General features: G+C 68.4%; 1 protein-coding gene across 1 annotated transcript; it reads left to right on the plus strand.

The window, feature by feature from the left end:
- Positions 1 to 6,129: 6,129 nt before the first annotated feature.
- On the plus strand, positions 6,130 to 16,976 carry ABHD17C (abhydrolase domain containing 17C, depalmitoylase). The gene is made up of 3 exons (XM_037511432.1): positions 6,130 to 6,728; positions 14,737 to 14,916; positions 16,184 to 16,976. Exons 1-3 carry the CDS (start codon positions 6,130 to 6,132, stop codon positions 16,401 to 16,403), a joined length of 999 nt encoding a protein of 332 aa, XP_037367329.1. The 3' UTR covers positions 16,404 to 16,976.
- Positions 16,977 to 22,101: the final 5,125 nt, after the last annotated feature.

A 22,101-nucleotide genomic window follows, 5' to 3' on the forward strand; every position in this document is an offset into this window, starting at 1 on the left:
CCTGCACTTTCTTCCCCACCAGCATCCTCTTGCCACCCCAAGGCCACATCAATGACTCACCCCCAAACTCCTAGGGTGGCCCGCTTGGGGGCGTCAAACCAGTGGGACCCCCCGTGGGCTCCGGGCCCTCACACGTGCCCCGTCCACACTGCGCTTCTGGGTTTGTGCCAAGGCACCAAGTCATCTTCCTGGAACTCAGCCTCGTGTCCGAGCCAGCGCCCGTGAAATGTCCCAGCCAGGAGCCATGCCGGTGAGGCCACGGACCCCGGAGCCGCTGAGGCGCCTCCTCCGGCCCCCCACGGCAACCTCTACCTGCACCCCCCCAACCCCCGCCCTGTGCCTGGAGAGCCGGCTGGGCTCGGGGGTCACGGCAGGTTGGGTGTGCACTGAGACCCGCGCGTGGTGCGGCCACGGGAGCACCGGTCTCTCTGGCCCCTGCGTCCCTGTGCCGCTGCCTGTGCAAGGTCTCTCTCTCCCTCCTGAGCCGAACCCCTGCCCGGGTGGCCGCCGCACCGCCTGTCATGCCGGCTCGTACCCGGTGCTGCTCAGAAGCCGCCTCCCCCCGCAGCGCTCCCTCTCCAGCTCTCCAGGGCGCGGCGCGCTGCTCCCCCGCTCGGGCGTGCCCTGCGTGCCTCTGCCCGTTCTGCCCATCCAGTGGCGCCGGCTGCCCCCAGTGCCCGGGCCGGGGTGTGGGTCCTTTCCCGGTGCAGCCTGTGTGTCATGCCCCCTCCCAGCCCTGAGAAGGGAGGACGAGGCTGCGGCTGAGTAGCTGGGACCGGTGACCCCGGCCTGGAGGGATCACTTGGGGGGGGGCCTGCCCGGCATCAGCCCAACAGGGGGCTCTGGCCGCCTTGGGGGCAGGCGGGGCACTTAGGGGGAGGAGAGTGACTGTTCCCTCTGGGACGGAGCCGCCCCGAGACCCAGGCCGGCGGCTGCCCACCCCGGCCGGTGGGACCCTCTGTGTGGCCGGCGTCCTCACCTCACCGATCCGCGCCTGCCTGCTGGGCGCCCCTGAGGGCAGGGCCAGCCCCTCTGAGTGGCTCAGCGCCTACAAGCAGGCACTGACCTGTGCCCGTGACACCTGCCTTTCGACAGCGGCCTGGAGCAGCTGCAAGCTCATCTGCAGGTTAAGCCGGCACGACCGTAAGTGGGGCTTGAAGGAGGAAGCCAGGAGCAGCCCCGGCCGCTCCGCCAGGCTGCCCGGGCCCTGCTTTCTGGAGGTCTCTGCCTTCTGCTGTCCTCCGGACCCCGGGGCCGCCTCCCAGGGGGCTGCCCCTGACTCAGGGGGCTCCGGGGAAGTGGGTTCCTGCGGTGGCACCTCGGGGACTCCACCGCAGACCGCCCTGTCCCCGCCAAGGTCCTGGGCGAGCCTCTGAGCCTGCAGTCTTGTCTTCTGCAGACCCAAGGCACCGTCGGGGGGACGAGGCCAGGCCCAGCGCAGGCGCCTGACAAAGGTCCGGCCAGCGCGGCACAGAGAGGGATGACCGGGGTGGGGGTGCACAGCCCCTGGATGGCGCTAACTGCCCATACGCCAGGGCCAGGGCCAGCGTCCCGCAGTCCCAGCGAGGAGGGAAAGGGCAAGGAGCCCAGAAGGGGGGACGGAGGAGAGCCCTGGGGACACTGCGGCCAGGGCCGGGGGCGGGGGTGGGGAGCAAGAGGTGGGTCCAGGAGCCGGAGGTGGGGGCTGCTTCCTCCCCATGGGACGAGGGCGGGCGTGGGGGGAGCGCAGGGCTCAGGAGGCCCGGGAAGGAGGAAGGGGGCGCAGACCACGGTCCCCAAAGAGAGGAGAGTCCAGCTGGGTGTCCGACCACCTCTGCACCCCCACAGCACAGCAGGTCTCGGGAGCTTTGCTTAACTCAACTGGACTCGCGTTGCTTGGTTCCCTTGTGAATGGAGAATCTCTTTATCTCTGGGATGGTCATTTTTTAAGTGTGTCCCTTAAAATATCGAGAACATCTTCACTGTTCTGAAGCACTTTCTGTCCTCCCTTTTTTGTTTGGTTTAAAATGACTTTGTGGTTTCCTTTTAATTATTAAAGTGAGACATGCCCAGGTTTCACAGCGCAGACGATCACACTCAGCCGGCGCGGCTGACCCGCAGCGGGGGGCGGGCCTCGGGCCGGGGCCTCGCTGGGGACACCCCCTCCGGCCCTCTGGGGCGGTCATCCCGACCCACCTCTGCCTTCACGGAATGTTTCCCACTGGTCCCAGCCGGCTGCGGGAGACAAGCTGGCAATGTCCTCGCTTTTCCACAACCTCGGCCTGGCCGACCTTTTCCTGTGGATCTGAGCGGATCTGAGCGAGTTACAATGAACCGTCAGTGTCGCCGTCTGGAAACCTGGGCCCGCCCACGGCCTCTTCCCCCAGGAAAGTGCAATGAATTTATAGCAAATATTGCGGCCTAATTTCTTTTTCAAAGTCCTGCAGATAACAAATGTGTAAATTTTTTTGTTACGGAAATTGGGAGCATGTGAAAGTTTTAGGGGCGTGGCCTGCCCGTCAGGACCCCCGGCGAGCCCCCGAGGACGGTCCCCCTGCCGACCTCCTCAGGACAGTCCCCCGGCGACCCCCGGAGCCTCGCCACGTTTCAGGACAGAAAACTGAAAGCGGCCGTGGGCCCCTCTCCAAGGCTCCCTTCGCAGCTCTGCCGTCCGCAGAATTCCTCAAACGGTGTACATTTTTTTACACTGTTGTATTTTTCAGTCACCTTTTGTTTCATTAAAAAGAAATCTTTGATGTTTTGCTCTAGCAGAACCGAGCTTTCTGGTTTAAGCTGAGACCAGCTGTGGCACGAGCCGGCGTCAGCCCTGACGGAGGGCGCGGTCGCTGCGGGTGCCGGGGCCTCATCGTGCGGGGTCTGCGCCTGGCCTCACCCCGGGCGCGCGCTCTGCCAGCTGCTTTGGCACAGAAACACCCCGAACTCTGAGAGCCTTAGGCTGACATCGCTCATTTCACCTTAAAATTGGTGCCAAATTCCCACTTTATTTTATTTTTTTAAAAATTTATTTATTTATGCATACAAGAACTGGGGTACAGGCCAGAGGTGCGGGGATGAGAGGATTCACCAGAGACAGAGTGGGGAGCAGAACAGGCAGATCCACTGAAATCCACTGCCGAGGGGAGCAGCGGGGAGACAGGAGAGGTCTGCTGTGCGGGTGGGTAGCTCCCTGGCCAGGGATTGAACTCGTGCTGCAGTGGCTGCGGACAGCTTCATAGGTTGTGTCTTATCCTCTTACGCCACCAGGGAGGCCCCCGAACGTCCCACTTTAAAAATGACTGACTTAGCCTGCTCTAGCGCTCACCTCTTTGCTGACTTAGGAAAAGTGATTAGAAATGACCAGAGTGTGCCATCCAGTCAGGGACACGCCTGTTTTGGGGAGGGGTGTTGGGTGCCGATCAGGCACAGCGCTGACCTTGAGCAGCTGACCAAGGCCAGTTCTGACCCGGCTGGGCCTCTGGCCAGGAACCGGGAGGAGGTGGCCGGAGAGGCCAGCACAGGTGCAGGGAGACGGGGCGGGGTGGGGGGCTGTCGTGTTTTCCGGCCCCTCCGGCGGGTTCCCTGTGCGCGAGGGGCTCCAGCCCCCACAGGAGTCCAGGCACCGAGTTCCTGCAGCCCTGGGGGACAGTCCCCAGCCTGACAAAGGGATGCGGGTGCCCCGACGCTTTCCCAGCGCACCAGCCCCGCGCCAGCCAGGGCCCCTCGCTCTCATCACAGCCGCGGCCTCATCGCCCAGCTCAGACGTGTGCACCAGCAGACACCAGTCTTAGGCTTAGTCGTCGTTGAACGTTTTTCTGTGGGGGAGCAGCAGGGTGGAGGCGCAGCAGCTCCCCTGTTCCTTGGCTTACTGGGAAGGCAGTCGAGAGAGCCCTCCTTGCGCCCCGAGCCGGCTGATGCAGCGCTGGGCCCGGTCGGTCGGCAAAACCCTTCCCCACACCGGGAAAGCCTCTCACTCCGCGCCAGACCAGGGTGGGGGGCAGCCTCCATGGGGCCGCAGGGCCGGGCTCTGCGTCTTCTCCGCCATCTTCAGGCGCGAGACTCACCCTCATGGCGCCAAGGGGCTGCCGTGGCTCGAGCCCAGCTCCCGGGCCCCTCGGGGTCACTGGGGACGGCCAAAGGCGGCTCTGCCGGGCTTCCCAGGAGCCCCTGGGCGCTCCACCCAGGACCAGGGGTGTCCCGGCGGCAACGGCCTCTGGGCCTGGCAGACTCAGGCTCTAGTATGGAATGGGGGTCGGTCCAGCTGGAGGACACGTGGAAACCCCCACCACTGGAAGGCTGGCTCGGGGAGGCTCTGCACCTTCCCCAGGTCCCCCAAATTGCTGCGTCTCTCCATGTGCTCACGCGCCCCCCTCCTCTCACCCCCGACCCAATTAACCTCTGTGCCGGAGGACGCAACGCCAGCCTGCGGAGGGTAGGGGGCTGGGGGCGGAAACACCCGACCTTGTCCTGGGCCCCAGGACGGAAGTGGGGCAGCAGGTGCTTGGATTCCTGTCCCAGAGCCGGACTCCGGGCTCCCGGGTGAGCAGACCCTCCCCGCGGCCCCAGGGCCTGTGCCTTCTCGCCGGGGAGGGACACGGGGTGGCCTCGAGAGACCGCCTGCCCCTCCCACCCAGGACACGCCGCCCAGGGCAGAAGGGGAGCCTGGGGGCGGGGGGCATGAGCTCTGAGTTCTCAGCCCACTCAGCCCGACTCCTGGGGATACCCCGCGGTTGTGCTTGCCCCAGGCCCAGAGAAACACCTTTCTGTCATGGAAATGGGGTGTCTCGCAGAAATCCCTCCAGGCCACAGTGGACATGCCGGGTGCCCCTGGCCGTGATCTTCTAGGGCTCACTTTGTCTTTCTGAGCAGCAGATGCCAGCTTTGGGCCAGCGTGCCTGCTGGCAGCCACTGTGCTGACCATGAGCACCCCCTCTTGTGGCCACACCCCCACCGACACCCCCACACACAGTCAGAGCTGGAGGCTGCGCTGGGCCATAAGGTCAGGGTCAGCTTCACGGTGGCCTGCGGCCTGCCCACTAGGAATAGCTCCTGGGCCCAGCGCCTGACCTTGGGGGGAGACACAGGCGGGCACCTTCTCTCCACCCATTTGTGGGTGGCGGGGCAGGCCGAGCAGGGCCTGCTCCTTTCCCGGCAGGGTGGCCCAGCCCCCTCAGAGGGAAGCCTGGACCCCAGAGGCCCTCTGGGTGTGCGTGGAGCCGGCCCTGCCTGCTGGCGTGGGTGCGCCTGGGAACGGGGCAGGCACGGTCTGCGAGCGGCTGTCTCTGAAAAAGCCGCCGAGTGTCCGTGGACACCAAGGTGCCGGTGGGCTTGAGCCCGGATAAGAAATGTCTCCCCATTAAGTCTCTTACCCCCCGGCCTGAGGCAGCCGGAGAGCTGGCGCCGTGGGGGACCGCGGTGCCCCGGGAAGTGTGCTGTGGGGCCGGGAAGGCCGGCCGCAAGACAGCAACCCGCACAGCCCGGCTGGCCCGCGGGGAGCGGGGTGGGCACAGGGGCGAGGTCCCCGCCCAGGGAGGCCAGGCAGCCGGGGGCCGCAGACGCAGCCCGCTGGAGCCACAGGTTTCCGCTTTATTCCGGCTCTGCCACCCCGAGAGCCTCCATCTGAGAGGAAACTTAGATCTGGGCAAGGGAAGCGGGTGGGGTGGGCACAGCCCATCTGGGAGGGCACCGGCCACCGCCCAGGCCCTCTGGGGAGCGGCGGCAGGTGCTCCTCCATCCCGGGGTCCGGGCGCCCCAGCGGGTCCCGCAGAACTTCCCGCGCGGGCGAAGGTGCCCGGGCCCTCCAGGTCCCCCGGGAACCCGCGCGCCCCGGCGGCCCAGGCGCCCGGAGACCGCGGCGGGCCGGCGGCAGGTGAGCCCCGCGCGGGGCGGGGCGGGGCGGGGCGGGGTGGGGTGGGGAGGGGCGGGGGCGCCCCGCCCCAGGGCCGCCCCGCGCGGGCCGGGCGGGCGGGCGCGCGCGCTCCGGAAGCGGCGGGGGCGCGCTCCAGCGCTTTGTGTGCCGCGCGGGCCGGGCCGGCGCCTCCCGGGCCCGGGGCCTGCCGAGCCGCCGCCCGCCCGCCCGCCCGCCCGCGCCCCCCGCGCCCCGCCGCGCCCGCGCCCGCCCCCGGGCGGCGGCGCGGGCCCCCCGCCGCCCCGATGCCCGAGCCCGGCCCCAGGATGAGCGGCTTCTCGCTGGGCGAGCTGTGCTGGCTCTTCTGCTGCCCGCCCTGCCCGAGCCGCATCGCCGCCAAGCTGGCCTTCCTGCCGCCCGAGCCCACCTACGCCGTGCTGGCGCCCGAGCCCCCCGGCGCCCCCGGCGCCCCCGGCGCGCCCGCGCCCGCCCCGCGCCCCGGCCCGGCCGCGAGCGCCCCGGGCGCCCCGAGCGCCGCGCCGCCCGCCGAGGAGGGCCCCGCGCCGGGCGCCTGCAGCCTGCGCCTGAGCGCGCGCGCCGACTGGCAGTACTCGCAGCGCGAGCTGGACGCCGTGGAGGTCTTCTTCTCGCGCACGGCGCGCCGCAACCGCCTCGGCTGCATGTTCGTGCGCTGCGCGCCCGCCGGCCGCTACACGCTGCTCTTCTCGCACGGCAACGCCGTGGACCTGGGCCAGATGTGCAGCTTCTACCTCGGCCTGGGCTCGCGCATCAACTGCAACGTCTTCTCCTACGACTACTCGGGCTACGGCGCGAGCTCGGGCCGGCCCTCCGAGAAGAACCTCTACGCCGACATCGACGCCGCCTGGCAGGCGCTGCGCACCCGGTGAGCCGCCCGCGCGCCCGCGCGCTCCTCCGGCCGGGCCGGGCGGGCGGGCGGCTCCGGCCGCTGGAGGGGGGCCTCGGGGGGGGGGCCGGAGGCGCCGCCGGGCCGCCGGGACCTCGGGCGGCTGCGGCCAGGTCCGCGGGCGGGGTGACCTTGGGTGAGGAGCGGTCCCTGGCCCTCCCTGGGGCCTGTGCGGAGACCCCAGGGCCTCTCGGTGCACGGGGCCGCTGGCCTCGCGGGGCGGCCCTGGCAGAGCAGGGGCCGGGCAGCGTGTTGGCCCCGAAGGCCGGCGACACCTTGGCTGAAGTCCGTGATGGGTGCGCCGGGCGCCTCAGCCAGGCCGGCGAGCTCGGACCTCAGTCGCAGCGGGAGGGTCCTCCTGACCTTGAAGTGGCGCCCACGGGCGGGCTGGGAAGCCTCCGCAAGGGCGGCGTTGGGGTCGTGGCTCCAGGCCCGACCTGGCAGGAGAGGCAGGCTGGAGATGTCTTATCCGACGGGAGGCGGGCAGTGGTGGCACAGGCCCCCGCGGCTCCGCCCGTTCTGTGTCCGAGGCTTCCCCACCTGCCTCGCATGGTGGAGTTGAGGGGAGACGCCCGCCGGACACCGGCCAGGCGCCCGGACACCCACCCTGGGCAGAATTCTCTTTAGACCATGGGGCGGGCTGCGCTCCGTGAGCGGCCGGCGCCAATGGACGTGCCCCTGCCCGCCCCAGTCTGGGCACGGGGCGGGCTGGCGGGTGCCCTCCTGGGGCCCGGCTGTCCTTTGAGGGGCGGAGTCCGTGACGGGTCGGGCAGACGACAGCATCTCCGGTGCAGCTACCGGGTCAGAATCCACAAGTCGCTCACCGCCACCTGCTCCGGGAAGGAGCTTCACATGCGCGTGTCACAGCCCGGGCACTGGGCTCGCTGCTGGCCCGCGTCGCCCTCCCTGGGCAGCTTCCCCAGGACGCCCTCGCCCCCTGGCCGCCCCCGGGCCCCTGTGTGCCGAATGCGGGGCTTCTGCTACCAGGAGCAGGAGGCCGACCTGGCTCTCGGAGACCCGCCTCACGTTCGGTTCCGTTAGGGACGCCGTCTTGGCCTGAGGCCAGTCTCCATGACCCCGAGGCCCACCTCGCCCGGCCCGCGCCTCTGGGCTTTGTGCAGGACGCCTTCTGGACGGGCACCGCGGCACGTGGGCTGGGCTTCGCCAAGGGCCGTAGGGCCCATGGGAGCCTCCTGGGCAGGACCTTGGGTCCGACTCGGCTCAGCTTGTGGCGGTGACCCCCACAGCGAGAAGCCCATCGCTGGGGGGTGCCCAGCGGAGCACCCCGGGTCTGGGGGCCCAGGGCCTGCACCCTGGGTCTGCGGGGAGGCGGCTGCTTCCCCAGAGCTCTCTGGGCAAGGCACGAGGCAGCCACGTTCTGTGTCTACTTATTCATTTAATTGAACAAAAGAAACAGAAAGATCTTCGACTGCGAGTCACCACGTTTGCTTCCCCTCAGCCCGACCGGCGCCTCCGCCCGTCTGCGGTGGGGTCCTAACGACAGAGCGCCCGGGTCTGAGCTGCCTGCTTCCCGCAGTCTCTGCTCCCCGCGTCAGCCTCTGCACCCTGGGGCGCTGCCCGCCTGTACCACTGTGCGTGTCCCCACTGCTCCCCATTGCTCCCCACTGTGCGTGTCCCCACTGCTCCCCACGGTGCGTGTTCCCACTGTGCACATCCCTACTGTTCCCCACTGCCGGTGGCTGAGGAGACACCTTCCAGCCCAGTCCACGTCTCCTTGGAGCACTTTCTCTCTGCTGTCCCGGGCACCCCGCGGCCACGACATGGGGGCGCTCACCTGGTCTGTCTCTTGGGGGAGGCAGTGCCTGAGCTGTGTACCCCGGCCCTCTCGCACTGTGTGACCCTGGCACGCACCCTTTGCTGTGTGGGGAGGGTGCAGAGCCCAGAGCCCATGTTCCCAGCGTATCAAGGGCCGCACAGGCCTCCACGTCCATCAGATCTGAGGCCTCGCTCAATGTCTGCTCTGGAATTGGGCAAGGGGCACCCCAAAAGTGCTGGGGGTGGGCCCCGCTTTCCCAAGCTGGCTTCCTCTGTAGGAGTTGAATGGACTTTTACCTGCAAGCTCCATGTTCTCAGGAGCCCCCACAGCCAGAAAAGGGGTGCAGCTTCCCTCCCCCAGTCTGGCCAGCTCCAGTGCACAGGGCCCGACTGGCCGAATCCTTGAATAGGGCCCCGGGTGGGCACCCCGAAGGTGACCCTAGGGCGGGAGCCACCAGGGTCCACAGGGCTGGACAGGCAAAGTGGCGGGCAGGTGGGCGGCCTGGAGAGCAGGCGGGGTCTGGGCCCACACGCAGCACGGTTTGGGGGCCCACGTGGGGGACAGCCCTCCCTGGAGCCTGGCCACAGGTGGCTGCTCTTCTGGACTCTCAGGTGAGGGGCAGGGGACGCGCTGGGCTGCCTCTAAAGGGCCAAATCCCTCCCGGAGACTCCGCCCTCAGGCCGGCCGCCCAGTCCCACCCAGAGCCCACCCTGCCTCGGCCTTGGGGCCCCAGGAGTGGACAGGGGCCTGAGAAAGCCTAAGGGCAGCCAGCTGGACTCACCTGGAAGTGCCTGGGGAGGGACGCTGCCATGACAGCGCAGCCCCATGGGAAGTGGCCTCATGCAAGAGGCCGTGACCCACTGCCCGGGGCAGCCTCCCCAGCCAGCCCCTGCCCCGCTTCAGAGGGAGTGGGCCGCTGTGGACAGGTGTGACTCAGCCAGGTAACCCAGCGGTGGGGGGGCTGCTGGTGTCTGGCCTGGGGCTGTCCATGACCCGCCTAGTCCTCTGCGGCAGCACGGGAGGGGCCGTGGGCCCTTCCAGAAGCCTCGCCCCTGAGTGAGCCAGGAGGGTGAGGAGGCACATGCGGGGCACGGCCTGGGTGGGAGAGGCAGATGCCTGGTGTGTTGCCCCAGGCGGGTTCCCTCCGCTGCCGGCCAGGCTGCTGCTTCCACATGAAACCCTGCAGTGGGTTGAGACGTCGAGACTGGGCACAGTCTGGTCGGTTCTCAGGTGCTCACCTGTGTTCCCAGGCTTACCTGGCCAGCCCCACAGGGGCGGCTCACCATCCAGCACCCCAGAGCCCCAGAGCCGGGGCGTGCCCACATGTGGAGTCCGATAAGGTGTCTCTCGGCCAGTTTATAAGATGACTGTTTGGGGTGGCCCTGGAGGGGGGTTGGGGTATGTGGAAAGAGGAACTTTTAGTCCATCCCCCGGCCCCTGAGGTGAGCCCCACGGCCAGCGGCCAGCCCCTCGTGCCAAGTGACGCAGCCCTGGGGCCCGAGAGGAGGGCCTTGGGAGGCAGCCGCGCCCGTCACCACCCGTGGTCACTGCAGGGGCGTGGGGCTCTGCCGCCCAGAGGCGGAGTCGGCATGAGGTGGGCTCCTGGGGGGCTGGCACCCCACATGCCTGGGAGGGGGCACCGTCAGGGTAGGGAGGGCTTGGGCAGGGCTGCGGCGAGGCCCAGACGTCTCAGTGCATCTGACAGGGTTTCTTCAACAGAGTTACATGAACTTGGGGCCTGGAACTTGGGAAACGTGTCGCCCCCGGCCCGTCGCCGGGACCAGCTGGTTCCCAGGTGGGCCGGCAGCGCGCCGCACCCGTGGCCGTGCAGGTGCCTTCTCTCTCTTCTTTTCCTGATGATCTGCCCTTTAATCAGCAAAAAAATAATAATAAAAACAAAAGGTGGGCCCAGGCGGGCCCGGGTACCGCAAGCGCCCATCCATGGCAGCCCCTTTGGTCCAGCGCCCACGGCCTGGCGGCGTCTCGGGGGGCAGCGGGCTCCGGACCACGCGTGCAGCTGTGTGGTGAGCGTGTGTCCGGCTCTTGAAGCAAGCTGTGTTCTGGAAAAATCCAGGGTTCTTTGTTGTCTCATCGGGGCAGAAGAGGCAGACCCCCGCTCCCCAGCAGGGGCACCCTGGCGGTGCTTCATAGAAGGGTGACCTCCCGCATGGAGCCCCCTTCTCCGATGGGGGGGGCCGGGCCCTCAGGACGAGCGTCCCACCTCCCGGCCGCGGGCTCTGCGTGCCGGCTGCTTGGCGACGCCCCTGCTGATGACCTTGAGTGTGAAGGGCCCGGGCGCCACCTGAAACCGGAGGCTTCTGTTTCCAGGACGTGTGGCGGGGCAGAGGCCGCTCCGGCGGGAGCTGTGGGTTACCTGCCGCATGGGCCGGCCCCCGACCCGGCCCCCGGTGGGAACGGTGGGGCTGGAGCACCCTCCCTGCGCCGGCTGCCGGGACAGTTAGCAATGGTTAAAATGAAGGGGGGAGACAAACCCGGCCCGGGGATCTGCCTGTGGGTTGAGTCCACAGAGGCTGGTGGTCACGCACGTCCCCAGGGCTGGCCGTGCTGGCCGTGGCGGCCTCGGGACGTGTGAGCCGCCGCCGGTGTGGACGCAGATTTGGGGCGCCGGGGGGGCTTGTCTGCGGGTGGCCGCAGTCGCCTGCTTGCCCCAGACTCACACATGCCCGGGTGCTCCGGGCCCCGTCCCGGTGGGTTCTGGCCACTCCCGTCACCCAGAGGCTTCGTGCGGTCCGCGCCGTTTATCTCAGCAGGCGGGCGGAGGGGCCGCGCGCCCGTCACTGTGAGCGCACGGAGGCTGTGGCCGGCCTGGCCTGCTCACAGTGACGCTTGATGACTCGCTGCCACTCGTTCTGAAGCCGGGCGCAGCGTGCACCGCGGGCAAGGCTGGCATTTTCCCACCGCTAAGGGGTGCGCGTGTCGGAAAGACGTGGCCGTTTCCCGCCTTTGCCACCTGCAGGCAGCCTTGCCCCTGAGAGGGAGCCAGAGCTGCTGTCCCACTGGCTGCCCAGAGTCGCCCCTGCCTGGCCCCGGGGCCTGTGGCGGGGGGCTGCCTTTCTATCCCTGGCACCCGGGTCGGGAATGCACAATGAGGTGTGAGCTGGAGGAACCTTTGTGCTCGCCAGCCCGTTGGATGAATGTCAGCACCAGAGGGGGTGGTTGGTGCTAAAGTGGCCCAATCAGTCGCTTAGAATTGAAAATGGTCCAGTCAGGAGGCATCAAGTTGGGGGGCTAGAGAGCGGCGGTGGCGCCTGCTTGGGACACCCAGACGGGCTGCCTGGCACCCTGTGCCGCCTCGAGGGGGACAGAAGCAGATTCCTGCAACTGAGGGAGAGAGCAGGCGCCACCCCTGCCTCAGATCCTGCTGCCGCTGCCGCCAGGGGACCCCCCAGGCCCAGGTCTGTTACTTAGCGCTGCCTTGCTGGTGGCCCAGGCCCCCTGGGGACCAGACCTGCGCTGCCCACCCCACCTGCCCCTGCGGTGAATCCCACTGGCCGGCCGCTCTGGCCCTCGGGGCCTCAGACACGCCGGTGTCCCCTGTTTGTTGAATAAGCCCCGGGTGGTGGTTCTCTGAGCCCAAGTGAGACCAGGCAGTGGCCTGTCCTCTGCTGGGCGCCGTCCCCCACCTGCTGTGGCCCCCCAGCCCTGTCTCCAGGCAGCTGTATGACAGGTTCTGCAGGGAAGACGAGGAGGGAAAGACGAGGGACAGAGGAAGTTTACACGGGGGCTTTAGTGCGTTCCCGGGCGAACCTCGCGGGCCCAAGGTGGGGGTCGGGGAAGCGGCGCCTATTGTCAGGGGACGGCAGGTTTTTATAGGCTGGGCAGAGGGAAACCGGGCTTGCAGGTAACGAGGAACAGTTGCTTTCTGATGGCGTCAGCAGGTCCTCGTTCTCGCCCTTGGGTGGGCTCCCTACCCGATGCCTTTTCGCCCTAGTAACTCTGGTTCCCGCCAGACCTTTCACTGCAGCACATGCACTTTCCCCATGGAAACTTCCAGCACACCCTGGAAGCGGAGCCTGGGCATGTGGGGCTGCAGGGTGGTCACAGAGGGGGGCTGAGTGCTTAGGCGCCTGCCCCCGAGGGGTCCTCAGCCTGTGCCCTCCAGGCAGCCTGATCGCGGCCCCTCGTGCTGGCCCTGCAGCCCGGTGCTGCCCGGCCCTGGTGACTTGCACCCGAGCCCCTGCCCGCCCCCATCCCCCGTGGTCTGCCCAGGGCCGGCCGGGGCTTCGCCTGTGTGCCCAGCCCTTCCTCCCCGACTGGGACCCAGAGCACAGCTTGGCACGCAGTGGCTAAGGGCTGAACCTGCTCAGGGGCGGACAGCCCCTTGGACACCTCGTGCCTTGGGGCCGGCTCCCCGGGACCTGGGTGAGCAAGTTGGGAGCCCCCCTGGAGTGTAGGCCTGGTGGGGGCTGGGTGGCTGGAGGAGCCCCTGAGGGGCCAGGGGAGGCCCTGCTTCAGGGGGCGCACGTGACGCTGGATGCTTGGGTGTGGGCACTCAGCACTGGCCTGCAGGCTGCCTGCCCTCTTGGGCTGCGGCTCCCTCCGGGGAGCCATGCAGGGCACCCGGTGACCAGCCCTCCCGGACACCACTGTGCAGGGGTCTCCGGCCTGCTCAGTAGCACAGGTGTGGAGCAGGCGTTCTTGCAGAACAGACACAAACGGCCCCGTCCGCTGAGAGGCCGGGGCGGGGGCGGGGTGTCCAGGGCTCCCTGGCCCTTGGAGATGCTGACCCACAGCACGGACGCGGGCCTCAGAGGCTCTGGGAAGAGAAAGGTGTGGTTTGACCTGGGGTCCCGCAGGACCCTCTGGTGCCGTGCGTGGGGCCCTGGCACCAGGGAGGGAAGGGGCGCACCCCCTGCAGCTGGGGGGTGGGGTGGCTTGGGCCAGAGGGTGGCCGCAGGGGTGTGAAGAGGTGTCAGATTTGGGGTGAATTCTAATGCTGCGCCAGGGGTGTTGGCTGGCATGGTGGGGGCAGGAGGCTGCGATTGGGAGATGGTGGCCGTGGCTGGGGGCGGGCCGGGCCAGGGCAGCATCCAGCTTTGGGTTCCTTGAGTTCTGCTGGGGCGGGGCCGGGGCCGGGAGTTGAGGCAGGAGCAGGGCAGGCCGGCGGTGCACGTGGGAACTGTCCCCTCGGGGCGGGCAGCAGCCCAGCCCCAGCCAGAGTCCCTGCCCGCTGGGGGCAGCCCGGCGCTGCCCGGTCGGTCAGGGCCGCCCAGCCGCAGCCTGCCTGTTTCTCCAGCTCTTACGTCCCCGGGGGCCCGGGATGGAGGGTCAGAAAGGCCACGTCCCGAGAGCCTCCCTGGTGCGTGTGCTCCACCCGGCTCCTGGGGCGCTTTCTGCGCCTGGGCTGGGGGAGGTCATGTTCAGGGGCCCTGGGAGAGTGGCCGTAGCTCCCTGCTTCCCTGCAGCCCAGCTGCCCTGCTCCCCCTCCACCCTGCGCCCTGGGCCCGGCCGCCTGCTGCCTGCAGTTCCCCGGCCCCTTCACCAGTGCTCCCAGCTCTCTCGTGCTTCTGGGGCCCCGGCGCTGGGCTCTGGGGTCTCCCCTCCACATCCTCCCTGAGGGGGGGTGGGCTGGCCTCAGAGGCTGCGGCGTGGCCCAGCTGGACCCCTCCAGAAGGCACGCTGCTTTCCTCTAAAGCTTTCAGCATCTTCATGCTTGAAAACCTTGCTCGGAGATCTTAGGAGAGTACCCCAGGGCGGGCCTCCCAGCAGCGCCCCTCGCTCAGGGCAGGAGCCAGACGGAGGTGGGAGGTGGGGAGCAGGGTGGCTCGAGAGCCCCTGGAAGGCGAAGCGTGACACTGGCCCCCATCCCTGCCTGGTCCCCTTCTGGCGGGGCCTGGCCTGGGCGTTGTGTCCACTGCTGTCGGGATGAGCGGCAGCTGCGCCCCCTCCCTCTTCCCCCCTCCTCCCTCCTCCCTGTATCCCATGCTGTGGGTTTGTTACTTTCAAAAGGGATGAAGAGGCACGTGGAAGGTTCTGGAAGCAAAGTAGAGGCAGGGACAAGGAAAAAGACCCAAGCCTGACCATGGAATTTCTGGGGGTTCTTCCTGCGGTGCGGAGGGCGGCCTCCCGGGCTCAGGGCAGAGACGGGGTGCAGACATGGGGGGTGCTGAGCAGGCGGGTGGGCAGGCTCCTCCCGGAGGTGGGGCCTGGCGGGCGGGGTGTGCAGCCCCTGACCCTGCGCTGTCGCAGGTACGGCGTGAGCCCCGAGAACATCATCCTGTACGGCCAGAGCATCGGGACTGTGCCCACTGTGGACCTGGCCTCGCGCTACGAGTGCGCTGCCGTCATCCTGCACTCGCCGCTCACGTCGGGCCTGCGCGTGGCGTTCCCGGACACGCGGAAGACCTACTGCTTCGACGCCTTCCCCAGGTGAGCCCGCCCGCCTGCGTGCGCTCCGCGGGGAGCAGGCGGCACGCGAGGCCCTGGCTGGCACTGGGGTCGGGCCACTGGGCGGGGTGTGGGTGGAAGGAGGGGCCTCGGGCCATTCCCCGGCTCACCCCAGCCCTGGCGTCTGCGCCCCTCCAGGGCAGGGTAGGCGAGGGACGTGCCCCGCGCCCATCTTCGCAGCAGCACCCACCTGAGCCCCCCGTCCTCGCCCGCCTCAGAGGCGCGTCAGCCGCGGGCAGGGCAGCAGGGGTGTGCAGAGACCGGGGTCAGCGGCCTGCTTGAGGGCGTCCCGCCTGTTTTTCTGTCTTCAAGCCCGGGTTGAGGATGCACTTCTAGCAGAGTGACTGGAGTTGGCCTCGGCTCCCGCACGCTGCTGGGGCTGCAAAATCCTTCCACAGCTGCTTGGCCCGAGACCGGGGGCCCGCGGTGTCCTCTGCCAGGCCGGCTCCAGGCCGTCGGGCGTGAGATCCGGCTGGGGTGCCGGGTGGGTGGGTGGGTGGGGCCCGTACTGGACTGGGCGTGGGAGGTGGGTGCCTGCCAGAAATGGAGCCGGGGTTGCCCTGGCAACAGGACGCCATGGGGGGCGGTGCCTGGACAGCCTTAGGCTCGTCTGCTGGGGGACGGTCGCCTCTGTGGCCGCCTGCCGGCCTCCTCCAGGGAGGCTCAGCCTCAGGCCTGTGGAGGGGCCTGGGGTCCCCACCCCTGCAGACAGGCTCCCCTTGGTGAGCAGTGGCCACCGGTGTCCACCTGGGCATGACGGCGGTCGAGGGATGGGCTCTGGCGGCCTGCAGGCCTCTCCAGGGCTCCAGCCAGCGCTGGAAGCAGCTGTCCCGGGTGGGGCGCTCAGCCTGCAGGAAGAGGAGCGGAGAGGCCGCTGTCCAGCTGGCTCTCAAGAGGCCTGCGCAGGGTGGGCCTGCTCTCCGCACGGCTCCGGGGCCTGCACTGGCCGGGCCACACTGTCACAGCCCCTGCGTGTGCTCAGCACCTACTGGGCCCCTGGGCCAGAGGAAGGGCTCGGCGGGAACGGGGCGCTGAGAAAGTGGGATCGTGGGCCCCCGGTTCTGACGGGAGTCCCTGGTGCCCGTGTGGGGCTTGCGTCTGGGGCGGGTGCTCGGCTGCCCGGCTGCCTGTGCTGCTCCCGCAGGGCCGGACGACCCCAGGGGACTGTCTCCGGGAAACGAGGGGAGCCCTGTGGGCCGCGGGGGTGGGCCCGCGCCACCCCGAACCAGGCCTTTCCCCTGTCTTCCAGCATTGACAAGATCTCCAAAGTCACCTCCCCGGTGCTCGTCATCCACGGCACGGAGGACGAGGTCATCGACTTCTCGCACGGCCTGGCCATGTACGAGCGCTGCCCGCGCGCCGTGGAGCCGCTCTGGGTGGAGGGCGCCGGGCACAACGACGTCGAGCTGTACGCGCAGTACCTGGAGAGGCTGAAGCAGTTCATCGCCCACGAGCTGCCCAGCGCCTGAGCACGTGCCCGGCGCCAGCCCCGCCCGCGGCCTCCGTGCCTGCGCTGGGCAAGCCCACAAGCCGGGGCGCCCCTGCCACTTGGGGTGCCCCTTGGCCCTCCTCCTCCTCCGGGGCGCAGTGCTTCGGCCCTGAGGTCGCCGCCCGCCCGCCGAGCGCACTGGACGGCTCTCTCCTCCGCGCGCCACGCCCGTCTCCCGCCACCCCAGGTCACCAACAGCCGCCTCCGCTGGCAACTTCTACTGGAACATTCTGAACAGGAAACCGGGTTTTTTTTAAGTGTAAATTTATTACGAGCCAACAGAGTTTTGATACTTTGACTGTGGGGCTGGCCGAGGGCCGGGCACAGCCCCATCTGCCCGTGTGCAGGGCGCCTGGCGCAGGCCCCAGCGGGCGCTTCCTTTTGCCGGGGTCCAGCAGTGAACCCCAACTCCTGGTTTGTAACGAAAACCGAATACATTTTGTTAATATGTTTCTATTCCTATGTTTTGCTATTAAAAAATTTTATAACATTTCCAAGACACAGAAAAGGCCAGTGTGTGCTTCGGAGGTCTGTGACGGCCGCTCCCTGCCGGCTTCGCGCGGCGCCCGGGGCCTGCCAGGCCTGCGGCGGGCCGGGCGGATGGTGGCCCTGCCCTGCGCGGGCGGGCGGGCCGTGGCCCTGGTTCACTCACCGGTTTCTCTCACGTTTCCAGCCTCAGCTGTTGTGTGGGCGCCTGCGGCCGGCGGGAATAAAGATGCATGGACCGAGGTGTGTGCGTCCTTCCTCCTCGCCGCCAAGGAGACGGCCCGGCGCAGGCGGCGCTCTGGCTGGTTTAAGGAGCAGCCGGGCCCGCGGCCTACCCTGCCCGAGGTCCAGGCTGCAGCGGGGAGAGCGGCCTGGCAGCATCCAGCCAGGGGAGGGCCACGGCCAACTGCCCACTGCGGCCAGGGGGTGGCGAGCAGAGCTGAGCCTGTCTCCGGGAACCCCCAAAGGGCTTGTTCCTCCCTTTACAGCCCCTGAAGGGAGCGAGGCCCAGGGGTGCTGGCCCCCTGGTTCCCCAGGTCCCCTGTGGGTGGCGGTGCGGGCAGAAGCCTGGGCTATGGGGTCGGGCGCTCCAGGGGCTGCCCCAGCCGGGAGGACGCACCTCCAGCCACCGTCCCCCCTGTTCCCTCCCAGACCCGTTTGTGACCTGCCAGTTGCTGTGAGCGATGCCCCCTCTGCCCCGTGCTGGGGCGGCTGCGGCCGTGTAAGACATGGTCCTGGGGTTGGGGTACCAGGAGCCCTTCAGCCGCCAGTTCTGAGCGCGTGTGGGGCACAGCTCACTGAGCAGCTCCCAGTTTCCAGCCTCTGCTCTTTTCTGACCCCTTGGCGGAAGCTGAGGTGGGGACAGCCTTCCTGTGGGGGGCATGTGGGGACACCCCAAGCAGCCACACACCCGTCGGCAAGGCCCACTGTAGGGTCTTCTGTTTCTAAGGTGGGCTTGGGGTGGGGCGACCCTCCTGTGGAGAAACGAGCCCAATAAATGAAACTCATAGGGCCGAGCCCAGGCTGGGGCCCGGAGGGCCGGGAGGGGAGAGGCCGTGCGGAGAGCAGGCCCACCCTGCGGAGGCCTCTTGAGAGCGGCTGGACAGCGGCCTCTCCGCTCCTCTTCCTGCAGGCTGAGCGCCCCACCCGGGACAGCTGCTTCCAGCGCTGGCCGGAGTCCTGGCGAGGCCTGCAGGCTGGCCAGCACGTGCTCAGGCTGGTCGAGGGGTTCAGGGCAGCAAGCAGGCCCTGGTGCTGCAAGGTGGCCACTGACTGGAGACTCCTTGTTTAGGGGTGCGCCGCACTTTCTGTCCACAGGCTGCAGGCTTCCCAAGGGGGGCCATGCTCTCCTCAGCACCCGAGAAGGTGGGTCAGTGCAGAGGTGGCCGGGCACGTGAGCATGCAGGGAGAAGGCGCCCCCACACTCCCTGCCCAGCTGGACCCTGGGGAGTAAATTCACGGGGTGCGGAAATGAAAGAAACCCAAAGCTCCAAGGGAAGGTCTCCTGCTCCGGGTCCCATTCCCCCCGCCCCAGCCAGTCACCCTCAGCCTGGCCAGGCCGAGGTGCGCCCCCAGGCCCAGCCCCCTCTCTGCCCATCTGGGCGCCGCCTTTCCTCCTGGCGCTGGGGCGGCCTTGCTCTTCTGAAAACAGCTGCCGAGTACCCCAGGAGGCGGCAACCCGCCCGCCCCACCCGCGCTTAGGCTGTCCCCAACTCCTCAGCGCTGGGAAGGCGGGATCGGTCCGGGTCTCCCCACGCGCTGGTTCCTGGAAGAGCCGCTGCTGAGTCAGACTCGCCGGCAAGTCCCTGGTCCTGGCGCGGGGCCTGGCAGTCTCACCAGCCAAGTATGCGGCCCGGACGCCCCCGCCCCCCGGGGCCCGTGCCCCTCACCCTCCCAGAGGCCTGGGCACTACGCCCGCTCCCCCCCACGGCCCCAGAGCCTTCCCCTCGCCCCCCATGGGGGGCCGCCCCCACACTCTTGGGCCTTTGCCCATCTGCTAGGGGCTGCGCACAAGATGAGTTGGCATTTCTTGGTTCATATGCAAAGTTGAGCCTCTTTCCAAATGTTTATGAGCCACTGGGCTCTGCTTCCAGGGGCTGCTGCGGAGCATCCGCTTTCATGGCTAGGCGGCCGCGCCCTCCTCCTGGCATCCCGCCCTCAGGCCCAGCGGCTGGAGAAGCGGGCCCTGGGGTCCAGTCTGGGTCCGGAGAGAGCAGGGACGAGCGTGGGCGGGCTGTGGGCGCTGCCCGCCGTGGAGGACCTGGGCTCCACGCTGGCCTCAACTGGCGAGGCCCTTGCCTGAAGGCGATTCCTTCGTCTTCTCCTTGACCTTCCGGCTCCTGTACCTACAGACGCCCGTTTGCATCGAAGCGATTCCTTGCACCGTCCACTTTCTGAATTTTCAAACACGCGCGAGGGAACACATGAGGCTTTCAGGTTGGGGCGGCGCCCCCAGCACAAAGCGCGGGCGCGGGAGTCCTGCCCCTGGGCAGGGTTGGAGAGGGGAGATATGGACGCCCTTCGGGAGTGCCTGAGAGGTTGGCTTGTGTTCTGACTCCCTGTTCTGAGTCCGGAGGGGCTGTCCGCTCACCAGAAAATGAAAGGCCTCGAGTCCACCCAGCTGCAGCCAGAGGGTGCCCCTGGCGCCCCCTGCTGGCCAGAGTCCACATGTCCGCGATCCTAGGCCTCTCCTTGGCCTCTCCTTCGATCCTGAGGCCTGTTTTTTGGCAGGGTTTGCGGGAAGTCTGGAAGCCTACGGCCTGCGTGTTCCTCTTCCAGGCCCACCCTGCACCCCGTCTCTCCCTGCTCCCCCCTCTTCTTTGGGTTTCCTGGGAAAGCCAGGACTGGTGGCCTGGACCCGCCTGTGGAACTTCACCAGGCCAGCTGCCACGGCAGGTCAGCAGGTGACCCTCACCCTCGGGGCAGCCCTGACCAGGAGTGAGCAAGCCGGACCCTTGTGCTGGGGCGCCGTGCCACACCCAGGAAGGAGGGCTGGAGGCAAATGCCCAGAGCCAGGGCAAGCTTTCTGGGGGTGTCCTGCCATCTCCCGTCACCCAGAAACCAGAAGGCCAAGGCTAGCCAGCTCCTGCAGCTGCACTCACAACAGCAAGACTGTGGGTTGAGGAGCACAAGGTGAGGCCGTAAGTCCACCAGTGCTCCACAGTGCCAGCGATTGTCTGCAAGGACCCTCCGGGCCCTGCCCATCAGGGAGCGCTGGGGCTCAGGAGCCCCCTGAATCTGGCCAAGCCTGGCTTCAGACACCAAGCCTCTGTGAACCCCTCGCTGCTCATCTCAGCTCGGGTCAGACGCTGTGACAAGGAACACTGTGACGCTTGACAAGGGACGCTGTGAAGCGGGTGGGCAGGGCGACAGGGCAGGAGGCCGGATGGGAGGATGGAGCGGCCACCCAACTGCCCGGCTCTGAGACAGGAGCCACCAAAAAGCCCCAAAGGCCAAAAGGCCAAGAATGGAAACCAAGGGCTGTGGCAGCAGAGCGCCCACAGTAGGAGCCCTGGCTGGAGCCCAAAAAAGACCGTGCCTGATGGACAGGACCCCGTCCGTGGGTCTGCCCCGTGCACAGCTGCGAGAGACCCCGGGCTCCAGGAACCACCCGGGCTCATCTTACAAACAGGGCACAACGAGCTCGCCCAGACGGTGTCAGCGCTGACCACCGCCGGCCACCAGGCGTCTGGACAGCACTGGCCGGTGTGATGGTCACTGCTGGGCCCCCAGAGGCGGTGTCAAAAGACACCCCGTGTCCCAGCTCTGCGTGCGCCGTTGGGCGACGCCAGCAACAAACAGCTCTTTGGGGCGCCAGGCCGGGCTCGGGGCTCCCTTCGGGGGTGGAGAGACAGGACGAGACCCCGTCCCTGCAGAGGCCTCCGGCGCCTTTCCCTCGGAGGGCGGCTGCTGCTGCTCCCTGTCTGCTTTCTTCGGAGGCCAGGAGCGGAGGCTTCCCCGTCTTCCTTCGGAGGCTGGCATCGCCCTTCTTTGGGCACTGGCCATGCCTTTCTGCTCCCGCGGGACCCTGGCTTATAGTCTCTTCCAGCCCCACCCACAAGTCTGATTGGACCATTTCTCAATCCTGTGGCTGATAGGACTATTTAGCACCAATCAGCTCATAGCTCGCCCCTGATTGGTCCATTCCACGATCCAGGAAGTTCACAGTTACATAAAGGGCTCTGGGGCGCACCTGCCACTACAGGGCGGTGGAGCCGGAGGGAAGGCACGTCCCTGCTCCTGCCGGCTCCGCCTCGAGGCCGCTGGGTTCTGGTGACGGTCGCACACGACAGGGTGAGCCCCAACACATCTCCCTGTGCCCCGAACCCCCCGGCACAGGCCCCTTGCTGAGCTCACACCCCTTGGGCCCCAGCTCTCCTCCCCATTGACCCGCCAGGACCCCATGGCCGGGAGCTCACGGCGCCCGTCCTCCGCTTGGGCCACGTGCTTGGCGACCCCCAAGCATCTGTGGGTCTGGCCCAAGGACGGAAAGGCACAGAATCACCGCCTGAGGAGTGGGACCCTCATCTTGCTGGAAAGGAGAGGCTGGGACGGAGGCCTGCCCCGGGGCCTGCTCCTCCCTCCCAAGACGCCCCAGAGGGGCCCAGATGAGCCCCCAGGAGCCCTGGAGCGGGGTGGGGCTCCCTGCTCGGGTGGGCAACCCCAGCCGTCTGTGCCAGCCAGGGGGCAGCGCAGACCCGTATGCTTCCGTCTGAAAGTTGCTTGGCCTGGATGCCCGGCCCTGGGGTCGCAGCGCCGGGAGCCAGATGGGCAGCGGGCAGGGTCGGGCCCCAGGGGTGGGGGACATTCCAGGAGTGCTCTGGCTGGGAGATGGGGGGTCGCCCCCCGCGGGTGAGGACCCCCCGGGAGACCCCCGTCCGCGGGCTCCAGTGCAGGTCTGCCTCGGGCTTCAGGGCAAAGCCGCATTCCCCCCCGAAGGGCTTCCCTGGCCACAGCCGGCTCCTCTGGAGAACTCCTGCAAGAGCGAGGCTTCAGAGCCCCGACCCCGCCTCGCGGCCACCGGGGCGCCGCAGGGCCGCCCCTCTGGGATGGCCCCTCCTCCCGGCCGGGCCCGCCCCGCGACCCCAGGCCCCCGAGGAGCGCCCGCGGGGCGCCAGGGCCGCGTGCCCCGCAGGTTGCGCCCGGCGCCGTCTTCTGCGCCTCCGCGCGCGGCCGCCAGAGCCCGCCAGGGT

This window comes from Talpa occidentalis, unplaced genomic scaffold (assembly GCF_014898055.3).
Source record: "Talpa occidentalis isolate TD23 unplaced genomic scaffold, MPIMG_talOcc4v2.1 talOcc4.14, whole genome shotgun sequence".
In the NCBI taxonomy this organism is placed as follows: Eukaryota; Metazoa; Chordata; class Mammalia; order Eulipotyphla; family Talpidae; genus Talpa; species Talpa occidentalis.